This window comes from Emydura macquarii, unplaced genomic scaffold (assembly GCF_026122565.2).
Source record: "Emydura macquarii macquarii isolate MOO-44397 ecotype Brisbane River unplaced genomic scaffold, CSIRO-AGI_Emac_v2 contig_554, whole genome shotgun sequence".
NCBI classification, from domain to species: Eukaryota; Metazoa; Chordata; order Testudines; family Chelidae; genus Emydura; species Emydura macquarii.
The window spans coordinates 16,831,015-16,848,668 of NW_027130691.1; the positions used below are offsets into that span (position 1 = coordinate 16,831,015).

Genomic DNA, 17,654 nt, shown 5'->3' on the forward strand with positions numbered 1-17,654 from the left:
GGGCGCCCTCAGGCTGCTGGGACTGTCCGTGTCAAGCCAGGGGAAGGTCGGCCGACGGCGGGGCCTACTGCTCTCGGGCTCCCACCGCACACGCGACCTTGGCCTTCCTTCCTCCTCCCTGCCGCCAGGGGGCGGGCTGTGCCGCTGTGACACTCTAGCCGCTCTCTGTGGTTTCCTGCTAGCCGCTCTAGGCTCTCCAGGCGCCCCTCTTGGCGACAAGCTGCGGGTTGCGTAAGCGTTGCGACGGACGGTGGCCGGGCGGGAAGGGTCAAGCCCCTCCCCCGAGATGCCGCGGGAGCCCCCTGCCCTGGCTAGCAGCGATCCCCGGCCTGGCGCGATGGAGGAGCCGGAGACTCCCGTCACTGCCGCCGCCTCGCCGCGGGCCCTGGTGCCCCTGCAGGCCGATCGGGCCGCCGTGGCTGTGCTGAGGGAAGCGGCCCAGGAGCCCCCTAAGCGCCGTAAGAGGATCCTGGACGAGGAGAGCTACATCGAGGTGATCGGGGGCGGGCACGCAGTATGGGGAGGCCAGTGCTGTGTGGGGGGTGCCGGGGTGGGGTGGGGAGGCCAGTGCTGTCTGGGGGTGAGGTGGGGGGGGGGGGAAAGCGGTCTGGGAGCGGTCGGGCACGGGGCTCAGTGTGAGTTGGGTCCTGCCTCCTTTTCCTTGCGAGGCACCCCCAGCTTCACGCTCGGCTCGCGGCGATCATGGGGATCAGGCCGACTCAGTGAGTGACAGCCCCCCGGATCGGGCCCACCTGCTGTGGCTTGAACCCCTTTCTCTCCCCCCCCCCCCGAACCGTGTTTTGTGCCTCTCCCCAGAAGGGGCACTGGCAAATCGACAGTGCCCAGCTCGTTAGAGCAAAGGGGGGGGGGGGGGAAGTGGTTTCAGACACTCCAGCCACCCCGACATGTCCGTGTCAACGCAGGTGGCTTTACAGACACGCTGTTCTGTGTTTAAAACTCTTATCAACCCCGCTCCTGGGTGGAAAACCCACACGACCAGCCGGGGAAAACACTGACCACACCGGGAATACAGTATGCGAGATGCAGCCAAATACACAGCAAATAAAGAGGAAAAATGAAGGGGAAGTTGGGGGCAGGATCTTTGAATTATAGTGGCTATGGGATTCTTCTTTATTTCCTGTCCTAGATGGGTGTGTGATGTTACTGTGCACTGCTCTGCAGTTGCTGCATTTTGCTGCAGCGTGCTGTATATAGCTGCAGTATATAGTATATACAGTATATAGTGTCATACAGTATATAGTATATACAGTATATAGTGTGACACCTATACAGTATATAGTATATACAGTATATGATGTGACACCTATACAGTATATAGTATATACAGTATATAGTGTGACACCTATACAGTATATAGTATATACAGTATATGTATATAGTATATACAGTATATGATGTGACACCTATACAGTATATGTTTATACATGTTTTTGGTGGAGCATTTTGGGATCCTTCAAAATTAAGGTGCCTCTATGTCACGACATTTTGCAAAAGGCAGAAAAATCTGCTAGTGGGGGCCGGATAGGTCAGATTGGATTGTCAATGGCATGTGGACCTTTTCATCTTGGGTTGTTGCTTCCTAGGTGGCCCTGGCTAGCAGTGTAACAAAGGTATGTCTACACTCCAGATGGAGGTGTAATTGCAGCTTGGCATACATGCACTAGCTTTAATTTGGCTAGTACAGCTAAAACTAGCAATGGAGACGTGGCAGCACGGACCCTGGCTCAGGCTAGCAAGGCAGGTGCATATCTGAGGTTCTGGGTGGGCTTGCACAGTCCGGGCCAAACCCAGCATCACTGCATCTTCACTGCTGTTTTTAGCCATGCTAGCTAGATTAACGCTAGTGTGTGTGTGTCTGCCCACAGAATGATAGGTGTGTGTGTGTTTGCCCACACACTGATAGATCTGGCAGTCTGACTGTTGGCAGTCTCCGCAAAGGAGCCAAGGATTGAATGGTGCTGGTGACTGATCTCTCGCTTTTAGAGGTCCATCTAGATCAGAGATTCCCCGACTGGGGTGCACCCCCCATGTGAGTGCAATGAACTTATTGGGGGGTATGGGGACCTGATGGGGCTGCACTGACGGGCTGGGGTCAGTAGGGGCTCTTTCCAGTAGGGGAGGCAGGAAAGAGTCTGTGCGGGTGGTCTCAGATGCTGGGACCAGGCTCCTTGCCTGTCTTGCATGCCCACTGCTGCAGCTACCACCCGGCAGTTACCCTCCTCTGCTGGGGAAGCCAGCGGGAAGCTGAAGGCTGTATCTCATGAGTACTGACCCTCTTGTTGGATGGAGTCCCCTCTTGACTATGGCCCTGGGGCACAGAGCCCTGTCCACTTGCCCTTCTGGATAGTGCTTCCCCAGGGGAAGTGGACGGGGCTGTGCTGAAGGGCTGGGGTCAGGAGGGGTGCGTGGCCAGCAGGGGGGACAGTACTCAGGGGGTGCAGCCTTCCGCTCCACTCTTGACCCTGCCTCTTCAGCGCAGTCCGTTTGCTTCCTTTGAGGGTGGGAGTGAGACAGGGAGGGAGCCGGGTCCTGGCAGCCGGGACCGCCCAACTGCTGCAAGGAGCGGAAGGCTTCTTTGACTGCCACATGGTGAGTACCGGCCCCCATGGGTACTGGGTCCCCTGGTCCCCTTAGAAAGAGTGGGTGTTCATGGAACATGAATCTCCAAAGGGGGACTCAGCAAATGAAGTTTGGGAACTTCTGCTTCAGATGATAGTTGAAGATGCTGATGGGCCAGTGTTGGGGAAGCCAGCACTGGTACTCTTTGTGCACCTGTGGTTGTGGTACCCCTTGTGGATAAATAGGACTTCAGTATTATTCATACATTGCAGTTAATCAAGGCCTTTCATGGAACCCTAAATCCTTGCTCCTCTCCTGCCCCCCAAGAAAACTTCCCAAACTGATCATGCTTTTCTTTGCTTGTCATGATGTATGCTTAGAATCTTTCTCTTTTTTTTCTTTTTTTACCTACAGAGTTTGGAGAAAATTATTCAGCGGGATTTCTTTCCTGATGTTGAGAAATTACGTGCTCAGAAGGAGTACTTGGAGGCTGAAGAAAGTGGCGACTTAGAGAAAATGAGACAAATAGCTATCAAATTTGGCTCCTCATTGGGGAAATCGTCCAAGGAGACACCTGCACCATGTAAGGGCTGGTGCTTGGGTGGCTGATTTCATGCTCAGAGTTATTAGTGTGGATGCGTGTCATAAAGTAAAAGATATAAAGCACTCCTATCTTTTTGTCACTTTTATGCACTGTTTTATGCTAGCAAGATAAATTGTAATGTCATTGACTGACTGGGAACCCAACTTGTTTAAAGCCCAGAATTTAACCTTGTAGCTGCCTTCTGATTGAATTGTGGAAGAGCAATGATTATTTCAAAGAACCCAAGTTCTGATTGCCCAGGAGCTACCAGTCTGGATGACACAATGGTGTATTGACAGTGACTGGTAACAGCTGCTGTAGAGGAAGGGTACAAGAAACCATGCAGAGGGGCAGTTATGAAATAACCAACCCACTGATAAACTTCTTCCTAACTCTCATTTGTTAGAGGTTGCCATATGCTCTGAAACATGAAGTCTTACATCTCTTTGGAAACTCTGCTCTGTCTCTTTAATCCTTACTATTATAACTTTTCATAGTCCTGTTGTCAAGCCCTTTTCTGAATCCTGCTGTGAATCTTTTTTTAATACAATGGGGTATCCTCTTAATTAACACGCCCTAGTGGAAATAGATGACCTGATTATTAGAGGTTCATGTTGTAGGCCATCACTGTACTGTTAGATACCTGCTTCTATTAAAGGAATTGCTTTAAAAACAAATCTAGTACAAGCTTTAAAAACATATTAAGGTAACAATACTAAGAGATCAAGGAAGCAGCCTGCAAAGAACAGAGGGCTGTGCAGTGACAAGGTATGCCAGCAAACACCAATTCAAACACCAAGTCATAGTATAAGTTGCTGTGAAGATGTAGGCAAGACGTGCTGTTCAGAATATGTGTGCAACTTATTTATTTATTTTAGACCCATTGCACGAAATCTGTTCCCAGTGATTTCCCAGTCATTTCAGTTAAGTGAGCATGCCATTTAAAGGGGTTCTGTTGTGTGTCTGTATTGTTTTCTCTCCTTTTGGGTTCATTTCACGCCTTCCTTCCCTCCCCCAACCTGGTTTTAGGTGCTGTTTCCCAGGTTGGCATCTAACTCTCATCCTGGGTAATTTACAGGCTTCCCCACAATAAAAGTTGGACCCTGGTTGACTTCTTGCTCTGGAGTTGGGGTGTTTGCTTCCCAAGGGGCAGTGGCTGCACTGTTGGTAACTTGCTCTTTTGTGGTGAAGGACACATGCCATTGAATGGATTCCCTCCTAGTGGTACTGGTATTGCCATTTGCAACTGGCATTGCCCGGAGTTAGAGCTGTCATGAAACACAACTCGTTGCCTGCTTTGAGTTGTCTCAGTTTCAGATAAAATAAAGAATGCTTAGAATAGTCTCTCCCCATTTAAATCAGTGGGAAATTTTGCCATTGGTCCCTAGCAGGAGTAGGACCCGTTATCTAGTTGACAGCAGAAACGTCATCAGTGGTTGGAACTGATTTTTACATAGAAATAATTTTAAACCCTTCCCTGACTTTATTTAAAGAATTCCTCCCTCTTAGCCACCTACGACTAATGAGAGCAGGCAGATGGTCCGCCCCAAAGAGGCTGCAGCTTCTTGCTTGTCTACTAAGGGTAATGTGGTGGTGATGTGCTCTCTGTTTCTGTAACACATGCTGAGATTTATTTCTCTGGCACAGATGTTACGCCAGCCACATTTGAAACACCTGAAGTGCACCCAGGCGCCCCATCCTTGTTGAACAAACCCAAGATCGGGATCAAAGCCGCAGAGGAAGGTAAGGAAGGGGCTATCCCCTTTATTTGGGTTCTCCAGCAGGAGGGGAAATACTGCTGTGTGGTCTGTCTCCTCTACAGTTATCGGGGGCTACCCTTCTGTTAAAGTGGCCCCTTCTAATGTCTGCACTAAGTGAAACTCCATCACACGTTGGGTGGGATGTGGGTCTGCACGGCCCCTTGGGAATACAAGTTCTTGGAGCAGTAGCAGTCACTGATGCGATTGCTTCCCATGCAAAGGGTTTCTGCCTGCAGGCAAGGTGGCAAGGGCAGAGCTGTTCATGTACAGAACAGTGGGAACATGGACATGTGCCACTTCTGAATTGTCTTTTAATGTGACTGAACGAATGATCCTGAAGGGGGTGGGGAGTGGAAAAGGGTCATTGATCCTTCAGTTAATCAAGTAAACACTACTACTACTACTCTGCACTGCATATGTACTTTCACTTTAGATACAGATTCCTCACCAGTGCTCAAGTCAAGAGTGAACCAGTGGGGGGAAATCCTCACATGGGGATTAATAACCAAGGCATCACTCATTACAGAAAGGAGAGTGTGAGACTCTTCCTCAGACTTCTTCCCTCATCTCTCTAGGAGAAGCAGAGAAAGAACAGAGTAAGGACACTCTTCCCAGCCTGGACAGCTTTTTAATAAAACATACCAGTGAAGATAATGCTTCATTTGAGCAGATCATGGAAGTGGCCAAAGAGAAGGAAAAGGCCAGGCATTCTTGGTTGTACGAAGCAGAAGAGGAGTTTGCCCAGGTGGGGAAATAGCTCCTGACTAACTGAACTTTTCTAACGTAGTACTGTTGAGAAGTGCTGCCTTCTGATTAATCACATGAGGGAGAAAGAAGATTTATAGTTTCTCTCTTGCCTTTTTGATGGGGAGAGGAGAGAGTATTAAGTTCCCTTCTATTGTTGAGTCCCACTAGATCCCCTATGATTGTTCCTTGTCGCTAGATATGTGACTGTTGAATTAACCATTCCGATGCATGAAGAATAAAACACTGACTGCTTGATTTTGAGTTGTGGATGCAAGAGGCAATGGGATCTAGTATACCGAGCTAGGAACTCCGGAGTTTAACCCTGGCTCTGTCCCTGTGTGCTGCAGCATTTGACAAATCACTAAACCCCTTTGTGCTCCTATTACCCCAGCTGCAGCATAGGGATAATATTGACATACACCAGGTGTGCTGAGGGATGTCTGTTAGACAGAGCTCTGAATTTGTGAAGCACTGTCTAAGTGCAAGTGTTAGGATTCTTGGCAACATCCCTTAGAGAGCTGTGGAACAGTTCTTTGTGTTCATCGGTCAATGATTCCTGTTTTTTGTTTTAAATTTCATTCCAGCGACGACTTGAGCATCTGGCTCTTCCTTCCGCAGAGCAGCAGGCCCTGGAGAGCGGCAAAGCTGGAGTGGAGACCTGGGAGTACAAGGCTCACAATTCCCTGATGTATTACCCAACAGGTGAGGCAAACTGTCCCCTTAAGAGGCATCAGCAGATTACGTGCACTGATTCAAGTGGGCGGACGGATGCCACACAACATCTGTGTTTCAGCTTTGCTGCCCACTACACTTGTTCGGGTGCCTGAGTTGCTGTCACTGTGGTAATATTGCACTTAACAGCTTTTCTTTCTGCGAGGAGGGGATACCCTCAGCTTCATTCTTTCTGACCGCATTCCTGTGTCGCTTGGCTCATGCTGCCATTTGTCACTTGTCACTTATTACCCACATTGCAGTGGGCGTTTGTTTTCAGGAGCCATAGCTCCTTGCTGTTGGGTTTGTCTTGTTAATGAGCACTTTCAATTTCCCTCTCTTCTCTTGCCATCCTGCTCAGCTCTGGGTACGTGGGGTTTGTGGGTCCCTTGTCTGCTGTATAAAAGGCAATGGGATCCTTTAACAAACCCAGACTGGGCCTACGTGCCTTTCCGGCTATGCATGCACAATAAATAACCATCATGTGAAATGGGGAACCTCTTGTGTGTTTCCTGCTTTTCTAATCTAGTCCTGACTTATCTTTGCTTTTCAGGTGATATGTTAGACACACAACTGCATTAGTGTAAACTTTATTTTAAATTGGTGGAAATGGCCTTTGTGCCAGTCTGCCCTTTAGTGGGCCCTCAGCCCTTTCCTTGATGCCTTGGATTCCATTCCAGGTGTGCCCGATGAGGATGATGTGTTTAAGAAGCCTCGAGAAGTTGTTCATAGAAACACCCGCTTTCTGAAAGACCCATTCAGCCAAGCTCTGAGTAAATCCCAGCTCCAGCAGGCAGCAGCCCTCAATGCCCAGGTTGGTTTACAGACAGGACACTGCTTGTGACTGAAACACCCTCACGCTCTGCCCATTGGTAGAGGTGCACGAGCTGTGAGGACTGAACATGGTAAATGTAACTAATTGGATGCTTTCTCTAAAAGCAGTTGAATGATGCCAGCTTGTCTATTCTAGTACAAACAGGGCAAAGTAGGCCCGGATGGGAAGGAGCTGATACCCCAGGAGTCTCCAAAAGTGAACGGTTATGGATTTGTGGCCACCCCTTCTCCTGCTCCTGGTAAGAAAAGACCTTTTTGCGCTGATGTAAAAGCAAAGTAGTTTGCAATGTTGTCCTGTTCCACTGGCCTTTTGATGTACACTCACCCTACTAGTTATTGCTTCTTTACACAGGCAGGTTGGACTTCCGCTGTATATGTCTGCTGAGCCAGTGGCTCTCTGGGGTATATGCCAACTTCGTGCTCTGTCAAATCTCAGTCCAAAGACAAAAAGGATGCTGGGACTGGGAGGCTCTGAGAGCTGTACACTGCTCATTGGACTGGGGTTGAATGGACTAGATCGTCCAAGGCTTATGGGAACTCTAAGGAGAACATGGGCACTTGTAACTTTCTGATGACGGTTGTCTCTCTAGTTCCTACATCCAAGGATCTCAAAGCATTTCTCAAACATCCGCCCTCCTCCCCCAACAGTTCTCTTATATAAAGAATTCTATACCGCACTCATCACCGTAGCAGCCGAGTGCCTTCCACTAGGGCATTAAGCACATCTGTCACGTGTTGTTTATTTTCTCATCCTCTTCCCAGAGGGAGAAGCATATGTGGGGGAGTGTCATGTTTTGGTAGGGCTTTTTGTTTTGTTTTGGGTGGGGGGTGTTGGTTTTGAATTTGTTAAATAAATATACCTGTTGCTAGGTCCTTATATTAGAGAAAGCACGTCAAAGAAATGCATCTTGCACTTGAAGTGGAAACTGGTGAGATTTGTGATAGTCCTCAGCTCTTGAGAGAGTTCATCCCACGGTCTTGGGCCACCCCTGGAGAAGGCTCTGTCTGCCGACAAACTTAACCCTTATCGTGCAGAGCAGTGAAGCTATTCACCAGGTCTCGTCCCGGAACTTTAGACGCTTTGAAGATATGGTCCGAGACCTTGAACTTGATTGGATATTCTATGGGAAACCAGTGTAGAGAGCAGAGACAGGTGTGATATGCTTGCAGCAGCCTGTGTTGCTGAAGAGATGTGCTGCGCTGTTTTGTCCTAGTTGGAGTTTCCCAAGTGCTGAAGGTTTCATGCGCAAGTATATTACGTTGCTGTAATCCAGCTGAGAGAATAGATCTGTCCTATGGGTTCTATATAATGACCTCCCTGCTGCTTAATCTGAATCTAATGGGCTCTGTTTTTACTGAGTGCTAACTGATCTTACGCTGACCTTTCTGTGGCCATTTATTTTTCATCATTTGCACTGAAGACTGAGAATCATTGAATCCTTTCCAGCACCTGGCAAAGCCTGCAGGTTGCATTCGCAGTGCAGATCCTTTCCACAGTATAAACATTCTCTAAACAAAGTCAGCTAGGTAGAGGATCCCGTTGTTTATCCTAACAAACCAGCTATCAGCTCAGGCTCTGGGAAACTGTCCTGCAGCTCTAGCTATTGTTAAAGGGATGCTGTCACCTTCAATCTAGCCACTTTTAAACAATGAGTTGAAAATACATTTGGGTATTTCACCTGCTTCTAAGGCTCTGGCTTATTTTCCTGTTTTTTAAATAGTTTTTCCTGGTCCTGAGGAGTTCTTCATACACTAACAGTGAAAGCAACAGACTATACAGGAAAGAGTGAAACTGACCGTGTGCTAAGCGCTGCCAAATGACCAAAGTAATCAGTTTGAAAAGACACATTTTTAGTATTTAGTGATGTTAGATGTTCCTTGTAACTATAGTAACACACATTTTCAGGCAGTCTTGTGGATAAGGTGGTGCCCATTTAATGGGAGCAGCATGTCTTTCCTCTAGTGAGAGTGTGACCTTCTCTGTAGCAATTGTGTTCCATTGGGTGTTCAGCAATTTATGCTGTTTCATAACCAGCTTCTCCTGACTGGTGTGGGGAGAGACAGCCCCGGTCTTAGGGCAGAGAGCATACATTCTGGGTGTAGCAGTCTCTACAAATGCCTGGCATCACAGACTGACTTCTTAATTTGTTACTAGGTGTGAATGACTCTCCTCTGATGACTTGGGGTGAGATAGAGAGCACCCCATTGCGAGTGGATGGGTCAGAAACGCCATATGTAGACAGGACACCTGGACCAGCCTTCAAGGTATTTCATGTCAGAATTCAGCACTCAAATCTTGTGGGGGCAGATGGACTGGGGTGGCGGGGAAGGGGAATGAGTCACTAATAGATTAACATTTATTACTGTAGGATCTATGAGGCATCTGTGGTACTGGATATCTAAGCCCTATGGATAGAGTTTAGCTAGATATAGCATTCTGGCCATGAGCCACCTGGTGCTTGTGGCCTATCCCAGGTATTCCTGCCAACCTGAGGTTGGGGTTGAAGATTTTAAGATGGGCGCAGCCTCTACCCGACCAAGAGGACTCTCTGGAGAAGAAGAGGGGGGTCTCATGTTAGTCATTTGATGTATAAGAAGATAGGGAGTCTTAAATCAATCTTTCCCTGCTTTGGGTGGCTTCCTTCCAGCTTGGTCCTCCAGGCCAATCACCACCAGCTGAGAGAGCTGAGTCCAGTGAGGTGGGGGAGGTGGCGTGACTCTGCTATGTGCGTCTGATCTCAGATGCAGGATGTCTCCATCCCCTGGAGCCAGTGAGCATCTCTGGGTGTGATTCCTGAGGTAGCAACAGTGGAGCTTTTCTGTTTGGTCAGACCTGCGCAGGGCAGTTGGTTGGTTTTCCCAGAGCTTAGCAGTGATTGGGGCTTGGATGAGAGCTAAGTGGCTGACGACTGAACCAGGTAAGACAGAGGTGATGCATTTTGTACAGGGGAGACAGCAGAGGAAATGCCAGAGTTAAGCTCAGCCAAGGAGGCAGTTACTATTTTACCATTTTTGTTATAGCAGGATCTCCAAGCTGAGGACTTGTGTGTCTTCAACTGCTTCTGGCTGTCCAGATAGCACCAGAGCTAAGAGTGGGGTTCTGTTCTCCTCTCATCCTTAATGTGGATCCTTATAGGTTGGACTCCAGCTATGAATGTGCTTGGGCTCATTGGCAGCCTGGAGACTTAACTGGTTTGGTGTATTTACAGATCCTGGAGCCTGGGCGCAGAGAGCGGTTAGGACTCAAGATGGCCAATGAGGCAGCTGCTAAAAACCGAGCAAAGAAGCAGGAAGCATTAAGAAGAGTCACGGAAAACTTGGCCAGGTGAGGCTTCTCCATGGTAAACTGGTCCTGGCAGCAGGGGGGAATATCAAGTGCTTTCTAGTAAGATTTAAACCAGCATGCGTAGTGGAAGGGCATTTGGGTGAGTAAAAAGAATACAAGGACCAGGAGAAGGAGGGAACTTAAGAAGCAAGAATGGATACACTCAGGCTGGGAAGGGATTTCAGGTGTGAAATAAGCCCAGTTTCCAGGAGAAAGTTGCTGGCAGTGTGGTAGAGTGGCGTGTACTTTGTGAACTCTCCTCCCAGACCAAACTTGCTCCAGGAGGCTGAGTATCACAACTGATCACACAAGGAAAAGACGTTCCAAGAGCTGGTTGTTTAGGATCGAGAGTGGACACGGTGGACCTAAAGAAAAGGCAAAGGAGCATTGCTCACATAAGAGGGCCGGCCTAAGAGGGCTCCTGCCATTAGTCAGAGAGCGAGACAGCAGGGCTGAGGTTTAACCACACAAGGAGGGAAGGAGTTCTGGCATTGCTGCCAGTAGAGCAGAATGGCCAGGCTGTGTCCTGAGCGATTCAAGTAATGCAGGAGTGGAAGGAGAGGGGAGCCTGTGATTGAGTTATCAGGGTCTGGGGGCAGTGCTGCATCTATTCAGCGCTCTGCGCACGCTCTCTGATACACAGCGTCGCTTTTATTTAAAAAGCCCTTGGGATTTTTTTTTAACTCCTCTGCTTCTATTGCAGCCTCACTCCAAAAGGACTGAGTCCAGCTATGTCACCAGCATTGCAACGGCTAGTAAACAGGACTGCAAGCAAATATACTGACAAAGCCCTGCGAGCCAGTTATACCCCTTCTCCAGTACATCCAACAACCCCTGGATATAAGACCCCAGTAGGTGGGTCGCATACACCCACTAGCACACCACCTCCAAGGACCGTCTCTCAGACTCCAGTAACCCAGGATCCCACTTCAATCACAGACAACCTGCTGCAACTCCCTAAGAGACGAAAGGCATCCGATTTCTTCTAAATACCACCTTCCCCAGCAGGGGGCTGCATAGTTAGCTGTGCAGGGCTGTGTGCAAGCTGAGGGCGATATACGCTGCCAGGAGCAAGGGGCATTTCCTTAGAGCTGCTAGAATGTGATCTAGCAGTTGCTGGATTTTGAACCATTTCTGCCCTTGAGTGGTGCATAGTTCCCACACTTGACATGCCATTATTAGAACAAGAGCGGAGCAGCCTGCAACATGCTTTATGGAAGCAGAATATTTATTAGTGTGGTACAGTTTCTCTTCGTACCATGTGGACTTGTTACACGGCATCGGTAGGGGACAAAGATGCTTCCAGAAATAGCATTAAAGGACTTGGACTTTTGGAAAATAGCCAGAAATGTTTAGGATATTTTTTGTAATTCTTTGTTTTTTAAAAAGCCTGACCTGGCTGACTGCATTTGAGTGCCTCTCTTTCTGTACAGATGTGTCTATTTATAAAGTGTAGAGAGCCTTTGTATTCCGACCTGAACCAAGGTGTGAAACTTCCTTGCTTATGGCTTTGCGTTCCACTGAAAAATGCTGTTCTGCTGTGTAAAGAAGAGATGTAGGCAAGTCTCCGTATTCTTTCCCCTTCCAATCCCTAGAGTCATGGTCCAAAATACCAGAAAGCCTGTCTTTATCTTTCCATCCTCTTCAATTGCATTCTTCAGTGTCCAACAGATCACAGGGAGAGCATTAGTCCTTTGAGGACACAGACGGGGCAGCCTTCAGCGCACACATGGATTTTCTATTTGTCTGACCTCCTGGGTAGAGTGTCTAAAAATATGGCTAGTTTTTTTGCCCTGCAGTGAAGTACAGCACAAGATCTGTAGGGGAGTGCACCTCTGAAATACCCAGCCAGTTGTATTTTGTAGATGTAATAAAGAACTTGGGAAATCTTAGAATCTGAGCAAAAAGAAACAAGTCGTCAGCGTTTGGCCTGAAACACCACATGCATTTTACAATGCTGCTCTGTCATTGAATACTGCGTTTGGGGGAGAGGTCGGCCTGGGACAGTGAAATTTGCTGTTTCTGTGGCATCACTGTTCAAGTGCAGAGGGCTTTTTTTTAAGACTCTAGAGGAGGTCCAAATAGAAAGGTAGCAGCATTTGTAGTTTCTGTGCACTAAGAAAGAGCTACTGACTGCCTCTGATTACAAGGAATGCATCACTGTCTTTTTTGTCTTAAATATAACCATTGCAAATTAGAGCTGCCACCTTGACCATCCATTGTGGGTTAGGGAGCCAGCAATACAGCTCCATGTGGTCCTGATCCAGTTTTCACTGACTTCGGGGCTAACTTTGCATTGACTTCCATGACCATTGGCTCAGGCAGTATTTGAATTGGAGAGATCACTTGGCTTTTCACAGGTATAAAATTCTATTTTTGTTTTCAATGGCCAGTCTCTCTTTTTTTAAAGCAGAACTTTCTTTACAAGCTTGAAAGTCTCTGATCCTGTCATTCATTTGAGTGAGCTGCATTTTCTGCCTTGCTCTGCTTGGTAGCAGAAGAGTCACTCTGACAAAGGATAACCACAGCGGCAACAAGTGCTGAGCAAATGCATGAGCACGGCTCACGAATGGAGAGAATGAAAGTAGGGGTGGGGCGATGTTTCTAAAAATTATTTTATTAATGTTACAGTTCAGGGTTTGAAAAATCTAATGAGTGGAAGCATTTTCTGGTGAGGGGGCAGAACATAAGCTGGATTTTGGCAGACACGAGCTTTCACTTTCTAAGTGTTTCTGTTGAGCCGTTGTGGTTGTGAAGAGAGCTTGCCAAATATTAACAATACATCACCTTCCTCCCTCTGCAGGCCGCTCCAGTGCTGCCCCTGCTGCCCACAGCTCTGCCCTGCAGCAGCAAAATGAAATTAAGACTCGGGTCAGTTTCACAGCTGTTGCTGTTCAGAACACCATGGGTGGTAATGTTTGGGAAGGCTGTGAGGAACAGCAGGAGGAGCTGGAGTGACTGGTGGGAAAGGAAGACCTAAAAAGTCAAGTAGCTGCATCTTTTCTTATCCCTCCTTCTCCCTGTCTCCTAAATGACATAGTTAAACAGATATAGGTCAGTAGTGTAGACCTGGCCTTTACTGCTTGAATGACTGGTGTGGTTTGAAAGCTGTCCCAGTGGGAGTGGGACTATGTGTCCTTTTCTAGTAGGGCAGTAACCCCTGGGTCCAGTGTGGCTTTTGCAAGTAGCCCCACGTAGGTTTACAATCCCCTCTTGGCGTGGAAACAGGGACACAGCAGTTCACCTCCCTCCCCGAGGTTGGTGTTAACCAGAATCTGATATGCCCCATGCAGTGGCCAGGAAAAAGCTAACGTTCCAGATGTCCCTTCCTGCTCAGGTTTACAAGACCATTAAGGCTGGTTATTCCTAAATTGTTAATGTGACACTGGAAAGTTTTATGAAATGGGACAGTTCAGTGGGACACTGTCACCTGAAATTTGGTCAGCTTGAAAAAAAAAAAATCCAAAGTAGTTTCACGCTCTACAGCTGCCCCTAAGTCCTTCCAGCTAATTTATGGCTTTACAGACATGTTTAAAAATGCTCCATCTTTTCCATGAATTAACCCAGTAGCTGCTTATGAGACGCGCACAAACAACAGGGAAAACTGATTAGCTAGACACACTGCTGTCAAATCTACAAAGTAAAAGTGAAGTGACACAATCTAGAGTTGCAGTAATTTCAGGTGTGGCTTCTAACAGGAGGCACATTTCCAGATTGAGTTGTAGTTTTTAAGGTGGTGCTGTCCCCTTGGTCTGCTACTTTTTTAAACAATAATAGTTCCCTGCTGTTAGAATATGACAAATCTAGGGGGTCTCAGTAGTGGAGTCTGCCTTTTCCCTACAGGCAAGCGTATCAGCATTTGTAATAAATTGCATCTCAGCGCTCCATTTACACTGGCATGGTTTAAAAAAAAAAAAAAAAAAAAGGCCAAACCTGCGGTCGTGATGCTGCTGCACTGAATAATCAATCAGTAAATCTTAGCGAGTCAAGAAATTGCCACACACAAGAACTCCAGCACCAAGGCAGATACGACAGTCATTTCTTCTACACACATAACCGGCTTGAAAAAGGCAAGCTGCCACTCTGTTAATTCCCAAATGTGAAAAGAGCATGAGATTGTGATGAAATGTTGTGCAAAAGAAGCCTTAACTCACCGCAACACTTTCAGCATTCTACAGTGGGGCAGCTATGGAAAAAGTACTCCCTAGGCCTTATGAGAATTGGGCATACAACTCTGTTAGGCGGCTTGGAAAATAGCACCTTATTTAACCCTTTAATTCAGCAACATGGTTACCAAATTAGAAGAAAATTTAATAGAATTGCTATAAAATAATTGCTTGTAATGAATGGACTTTACTTCTCCTGTCTTGGGCTCTTGTTTTTCAAAACTAACTTCATAGTCTTATTCATTAGTTGTGCTGGAGCCATGCAAACTACTCTTGCAAGTGGCTATCCTTTAATCGTCACCATTTTTTATCTCTGTTCTTTCTATTTGATCAGTAAGATCGTTGATTTCTGCTTGCTCTTCCTCAGGAACAGCATCCTCTGCTTCTGGTACTGCCTCCAATCTGGGCACTGCTTTAAACTCCGTTTTATAATCTGCTCTCTCTGGTTTAGATTCCACAATGGGTTCTATTTCCTGTTTGTTCTCTGACTTCAACTTGCCAAGGTTCCGAGAACACTCTCCTTCTTTTACAAATGAAGTTGCTGAAGGAGCTCTGGATTTTGGAGCCTGCATCCAAAGATGATTTAAAATCTCATCTATGGTCAATCTCCGAGACACATCTGGCTGCAACATGCGGTAAATAAGGTCTTTGCATTCAACTGTCAAGTTTTTAGCCTTGGGAAAGTGCACTCTGTGTTCTTTCTGAATCTTTAGCATTTTTCTAATGTTTGAGTCATCATATGGCATTGATCCACAAACCATTATATACAGAATGACACCCAGACTCCATATGTCATAAATCTTAGGCTGATAGGGAATGCCCTGTAGCACTTCAGGGGCTGCATATGCAGCCGAACCACAGAAGGTTTTACTGAGGATAACTTTGCCATTTTCATCTCGAGACAATCGTTTGGAAAAGCCAAAGTCTGACAGTTTGATATTAAAGTCTTTGTCTAGAAGGAGGTTCTCACATTTCAAGTCCCTGTGGACAACATCCAAATCGTGGCAGTACTTGATGGCAGAAGACAGCTGGCCAAACATCTTGCGAGCGACATCTTCAGTCATAGCCCCCCTGCTCTTGATAAACTCCAGTAAGTCTCCTTTTGTCCCCATCTCCATCACGATGTAGACTTTGCCATCGGATGTCTCAAAAATCTCATAGGTCTTGACAATGGTGCGGTGATTCACTTTTGCTAAAATCTCTATTTCCCTGGGGAGAAATCTTTCTAGAAAGTCGCGAGGAGCTTTTTTCCGGTCTATGATTTTTACTGCTACGTCAAATTTCAGTCGGTCAGAGTAGGCAGATTTCACTTTAGCATAAGACCCTTCTCCCAGATTCCCCCCCATGACGTAGCCTCTCTTTTTAAGGACTGCAGCATCATCCATGGTGCCAGAGGCAACAAGTGATTCATAAGTTGAACTTGACTGTGCATCACGTATGCTAGAAGCCTGTTGTTATATATTCCATGGTGGTCGTCTGAGATGCCCTGCTTCTCTGGAGTTGGATGATGTAGAATCTTCACCATTGTTTAATGTATGATGTGGGGCTATGATGTCACAAAGCAGAGCTGCTGTTACTGGGGTTGGTGAATTAAAATACCTTTTTCAGTCCTGCTGTAAAGCAACTGGAAGCCAAGAACCAAGGCAATATTCCAGCACATCATCTACAAGAGATGGCACCTTGTTTGTACTGTAACATCCTGGTAAAATAATTATTCCATTCACTTTCACAAGAGGAGAAGAATGGAAGTGTTTTCCTATTCTTTGGGTGTGGAAAGTATTTGATTCCTGTGCTTTGTTACTTATACATGCTTCTTGGCCTGTGTATTTTGATCCTAGCTTGGCTAAGAGAATTGATTAGTATCAATTATAGGATATTGTTGTTTGTATGGCTTATGAAAGAAAAATGAATATGAAGAGAGTTTATAGAATAGCTCACCCACAACTCTAGCGAATAGCTGCCTCTTGGAAATCTTTGTCCAGCTTTATAAATATAATTCCATGAGATAGAATGTATTTTAGAAGCAACATTAAAAGCATTTTCTTCCTCATTTTATTTACTGTAGCATAAAAAATAATAATAATTTGTTCAGAAAACACTCCAAAACCTCTTTTGAAATAAGTATAAAACAGCCAGGAGAGATTGTAAATTATTCAAAGGCTTGAAGCATTGGGCTTTTCAAATGTAATAAATCAAAACAATCTTTGCTTACTAACAGTATTTTTAAATGTTCAGTTTTAATAATCTAATTTACCAATGACCATTTTTTGGTTTTTTTTCTTTTTGCATGTGACTTCATTTGGACAATCCAAACTAGTGGCATTTATGACAGAGCTTAGTAGCATTGTGTATTGTGTCCAGCAGAATGTTTAAATTACAAAAGAAAACTTTCCCACAGAAGCTAAAGTAAGCGTGCGTGCGTGCGTGCATATGCTCCCACACCATTTTATCTAGGTCTTCTGTTTTGGGGGGGTTTATTAATTTCATTTTTGGAGGGTTATTTTTTAGCAATTTTTGACTTTTGTGTAGATGTCCAAAATTGGGGTTTTTCGGGGCTCTCTTTGTATATATATTGTAACGAATAATATAGATTTTATACCTTACTTATTATAGTAGTATATACTGTAATGTGTAATCTTTGTAATGTTCTCTAATGCACTTTAATGTAGTGCTGTTTGAAACAGCACTATGTTAAAGCAAACTAGGGAACCTTTACTGCACACCTGCAGGGTCTACATGGACCAATTAATGTGCAAGATGTTAGTGTGTTTTAGAAATCACACCCTAGAAATTCACATCACTGCTCCATGTAGATAAGCCCTTAGGTACAAGTAACCATTTCCAGTGTTTTTCTGGAGTTAATTTGAATAAACACTGATTTTTTTGTTCTTTATCAGTTAAAACCAAAAATCAGTAGCACAATATATTTCTCACACAATGTACATGCT

At 46.0% G+C, this 17,654-nt stretch overlaps 2 protein-coding genes across 2 annotated transcripts; one reads left to right on the forward strand and one right to left on the reverse strand.

Moving 5' to 3' along the window:
- The first annotated feature begins 215 nt into the window (after nucleotides 1-215).
- ESS2 (ess-2 splicing factor homolog) lies at nucleotides 216-12,020 on the forward strand. Its single transcript, XM_067539384.1, has 10 exons — nucleotides 216-493; nucleotides 2,995-3,163; nucleotides 4,811-4,906; nucleotides 5,499-5,668; nucleotides 6,255-6,372; nucleotides 7,062-7,195; nucleotides 7,352-7,454; nucleotides 9,371-9,480; nucleotides 10,425-10,540; nucleotides 11,244-12,020. The coding sequence occupies exons 1-10, from the start codon at nucleotides 287-289 to the stop codon at nucleotides 11,527-11,529; spliced, it is 1,509 nt and encodes a 502-aa protein (XP_067395485.1). The 5' UTR covers nucleotides 216-286; the 3' UTR covers nucleotides 11,530-12,020.
- A 2,976-nt stretch (nucleotides 12,021-14,996) lies between these two features.
- Nucleotides 14,997-16,109, reverse strand: LOC137147376 (testis-specific serine/threonine-protein kinase 2-like). Its single transcript, XM_067539385.1, has one exon. The coding sequence runs from the start codon at nucleotides 16,089-16,091 to the stop codon at nucleotides 14,997-14,999; it is 1,095 nt and encodes a 364-aa protein (XP_067395486.1). The 5' UTR covers nucleotides 16,092-16,109.
- Between the last annotated feature and the right edge of the window lie 1,545 nt (nucleotides 16,110-17,654).